The 4,018-nt window shown below is 48.2% G+C and overlaps 1 protein-coding gene across 2 annotated transcripts in view; it reads left to right on the forward strand.

Annotated features, from left to right (window-relative positions):
• Positions 1–227: 227 nt before the first annotated feature.
• FECH (ferrochelatase) overlaps positions 228–4,018 on the forward strand; it is a 41,019-nt gene continuing 37,228 nt past the window's right edge. Inside the window, exon 1 of one of the 2 annotated variants that reach the window (XM_023218351.3) lies at positions 228–448. In XM_023218351.3, the coding sequence (XP_023074119.2) occupies positions 382–448 (67 nt within the window). In that variant the 5' untranslated portion in view covers positions 228–381. The remainder of the gene's footprint in view (positions 449–4,018) is intronic. The other variant, XM_023218352.3, reaches the window with a different exon arrangement.

Raw genomic sequence — 4,018 nt, forward strand, 5'->3', positions numbered from 1 at the left:
CATGGCTGAGGATCCTGAGTTGGCTAGCTTGGCAGATGCAACCAGGGCACCCGTCCAGCGCAAATACGAGTCCAGCAGGTTTTGCAGTGACTTGCGATGGTGGTGGGGAGTGGGCTTCTAGCTCAGCTTCCAGGCCCATTTTCACGCAGGGAGCAGCTCCCAGCTGGGGCGGGCTCTCCGCGAGGGGCGTGTCCCCGCCTGGCCTCGCCTCTGAGGCCCCGCCCCGACCCGGCAGCGAATGAACGGGCGCGCCGGGAGGGCGCGAGGTCAGGGGGCTGGGGACGCGCGTGGGGAGCGCTACCCTGCTCGGCCGCTGCTGGGCGGACACCTGGGCGCGCCAACGCGGGAGGAGCCGGGACTCGGGCCGAGGCTGCCCGGGCAATGCCTTCACTCGGGGCAAACATGGCTGCGGCCCTGCGCGCCGCGGGCGTCCTGCTCCGCGATCCGCGTAAGTGGGTCTGTCGCGGCGGCCGCCAGGGCCAGGGTCCCTGAGACGGCGTAGGCAGAGCGGGCAGCTGGCGCCGGGGCCCTCGCGCCCGGGGGATTTCGGGATCGGCCGTGGGGGCGCTGCGAGCAACTGGGCGAGGGGCTTCGCGGAGAAGGGAGGGGTGAGGGCAGCACTCAGGGCTCGGGGGGCCGCGGGGAGGGCGCCTGGATCCAGGAGGCGCAGGTTCAAGTCCCATCGGTCGGCTGGGTGGCTTGGAGCCGTGGCTGGAATTTCCTAGAGCCTTGGTTATTGTCACTTGTAATAACCAGACCAGGGAAGGTATGTTATGGGTCTGCCGTAGAGGACAGTAAGGAAGGCATCGTCGTCATCACCACCATGGACATCTGCCCTACATTTCCTTCCCTGCTGAGGAAAGCCCATGGCCCTTGGTCCCTCTATGCCCACTTCTCCTTGGCAGCAGGACCCACCGTGGGGCAGCCTGGGCTGGTGTTTTCTAGAGATATTTGGAGAACATGTGAGACCCAGGAACAGCCTCCCATGTTTCTGATGCAAACCGTGAATAGGTTTTGACCACAGGATGAGCTGATGGGACTGTGGGTCTCACCCACCTGGCTGGGACAGCATTTCCAACCGTGACACCTTGAACAAGGCACCTAACTTCGCCAGAGCTTTGGTAAATGTACATTGAAATCCTAATTTTTTTAAGGCTTGCCTTGAACATGAGCACCTTGCCTGGCACACAGTAGGTACACAGGCGTCTTCAAAATGTCTAGCCATTCATGTAGAAGGCTGCCACAAATAAGATGCTTATTTAACGCATCAGAACGGTGACTGGACACAGACCGGACATATTTTTCTAAGAAGTTCATCAGTCTGACACCGACTTGGAGTGGAGAGAATCCCCTCTAAACCTCCATATCTCATTAGAGGTGGCTTTGTTAGGAACATAATAAGGACCTGGTGTACAATGAGGCTAGCTCACTAAAGGCACTGGGGGACAAAGGACATTGTTTTTTAAGAAGAGGCAGCACAGTGCCAGTCGTGGGGCTGAAAGCAGTATTGAACTAATCTTTTCTTTCATTGACCTTTCCTGTGGCAAATGAAGTCTGACAGGCCTTAGATTTGAGGTCATGGAACAATACGTGAACTTTAAATTATTTGTAGTCTAGATTAAAAGTGGAAGGATTCAGAAACTCTAGCAGAGGTAGGTTTGGAGTCTGTTTGTGTTACAGACTTTGATTTGAAGGTGTACTTTTAATCATCATTTTGGTTGATAGGAAAAAATCAACTTCTGTGTGAGAAAACATTGAGGAGTATTTCTGAAAATGAGTTCTGACAGTAAAAGTGGAAAAGCAAAGTTTTATACTTTATGTATCTAGCATATTACAGAATTAATAAGCTTCCTGGGGTGGGCCATATATTATCTGTCTGTCTGTTTAGCTATCTATATGAATTATTTTTTTTCTTGGTGCCTTTTTCTTTCCAAACTTTAAACGTGTTTTGTTTTTTAAGAGATGGAGTGTTGCTCTGTCACCCAGGCTGGTATACAGTGGTGCCATCATAGTTCACTGCAGCCTTGAAATCCTGGGATCAAGTGATCCTCCCACCTCAGCTTCCCTGGTAGCTGGGATTACAGGCATGATCTGGTGTGCCTGGCCTTTTTTTTTTTTTTTCACTGAGCATATATTGTCTTATGTAATTAGAAAAAAAATTCTAGGATAATAAGAGTTTTAGGGTTTACATAAAAGACATTAGAACATTTTGGCTCCATATCAGCAACTAACCAATATTTTGAAGCACCCACTATGTTTATTGATAGTTACAATATAGAACCTTATTTCTGTTGTTAATTTTTAAAATGGTGCATATTTTATAAGTACTTTTGAAGTAATCTTCATCTCCTGTGTGATAGAAAAGGGCCATCATAGATTTCAGTACTTGTGTACCTCGCCTTTTACTCTCTTCTGCCTCACCTGCAAGGATCCAAAATGTTAATTTGGTTTTGAAGAACCAGTTGATGCTTATTAACTTACGAACTTCTTAAGTCATGGGTATACTTTTGAATGATCACCTATTGGATTTGTCCAGGAATTATGAAGTTTGTTTTTTGAGAGAAGTTTTTTGTCTTTTTTTTTGAGACCGGGGCTCACTCTGTTGCCTAGGCTGGTCTTGAACTCCTGAGCTCAAGTGAGCCTCCTGCCTCAACCTTCCAAGTAGCTGTGACTACAGGTGTTCACCACTGCAGGAGTTATGAAGTTTTTTTTTTTTTTTCTTTCTTTTTTTTTTTTTCTTGAGATGGAGTCTGGCTCTGTCGACAGGCTGGAGTACAGTGGCGTGATTTCGGCTCACTGCAGCCTCTGCCTCCCAGGTTCAAGGGATTCTCCTGCCTCAGTCTCCCAAGTAGTTGGGACTACAGGCGTGTGCCACCACACCCGGCTAATTTTTTGTATTTTTAGTAGAGATGGGTTTCACTGTGTTAGCCAGGATGGTCTCAACCTCCTGACCTGCAATCTGCCCGCCTCAGCCTCCCAAAGTGCTGGGATTACAGGTGTGAGCCGCTGCACCCGGTGAAGTTTTGTTTTCTTATGTCATCTTCTGTTTTGCTGCTTATTTCTTGGTTTGATCATTTTTATTGTTTGTGGGCTTTCTTTCTTTCTTTTTTTTAATAAAAAAAAAAAAAATAGAGATAGGGTCTCTTCACATGGCCCAGGCTAGTCTCAAACTCCTGGGCCCAAGCAGTCCTCCCGCCTCAGCCTCCCAAAGTGCTGGGATTACAGGTGTGAGCCCCCATGCCCGGCCTGTTTGTAGGCCTTCTAAAGGTAGACCAGTTATCCATGTAAGGAGGAGGGGCAGAATTACTTGGTCTTAGTTCATAAATGGGCAAGTCTGTACTATTGGATATTCTTCACCCCTTTGCTTAACCACATGCAGTGTGGCAAGGCATTGCTATGGGGCTGGACATATTTTTCCCCTCTTATCTTCACAGAAGCCCTGCAGAAGTAGCCTTATCACTATTTTGCAGATGAGAAAAGTGAGGCTCGCAGCATCTCAGTGAGTTGCCCAGGCCCAGCCATACAGCCTCTTGGTCCTGTGTGGGATTTCTGCTCAGATCTCTCTGGTTTCCGACCACGTGCTCTCTATGCCATGCAATGCTGCCTGTGCCATCAGATTCTCTTCAACTGTGAGCTGAGTCTTTTCCAGAGGCTCAGTTGGCCCTTTGAATGTTTGCTTTAAACTCCTTTAGCCTGGGCAAATGCTAATTGTTTGGTAGGAGACACTCTTCATTTCTCTAGAATCTTCAGATCATTAGGGGAGAGGAGTGTTTTAGATGAGTCCTTGAACGGTGAGTGTATTAACTCACCTGAGTGGAAAGGGACCCTTGGTAGCAATATCATTCTTCTCTCTGAGAATCTGGTGAACCATGGAGAAAATAATTTTGTAAGTAGGACATGGTAGTAGCTAAGCTGCTTGAAAAGCTACTAGCTCCCAGATTTTACTAGGAAATCCTCATCTACTAGTTGGAAAATCTAGTCCCTCCCCACCGCTTCCTTCTTTTTTTTTTTTTTTTTT

The sequence above is a fragment of the Piliocolobus tephrosceles genome, chromosome 18 (assembly GCF_002776525.5).
Source record: "Piliocolobus tephrosceles isolate RC106 chromosome 18, ASM277652v3, whole genome shotgun sequence".
Lineage (NCBI taxonomy): Eukaryota > Metazoa > Chordata > Mammalia > Primates > Cercopithecidae > Piliocolobus > Piliocolobus tephrosceles.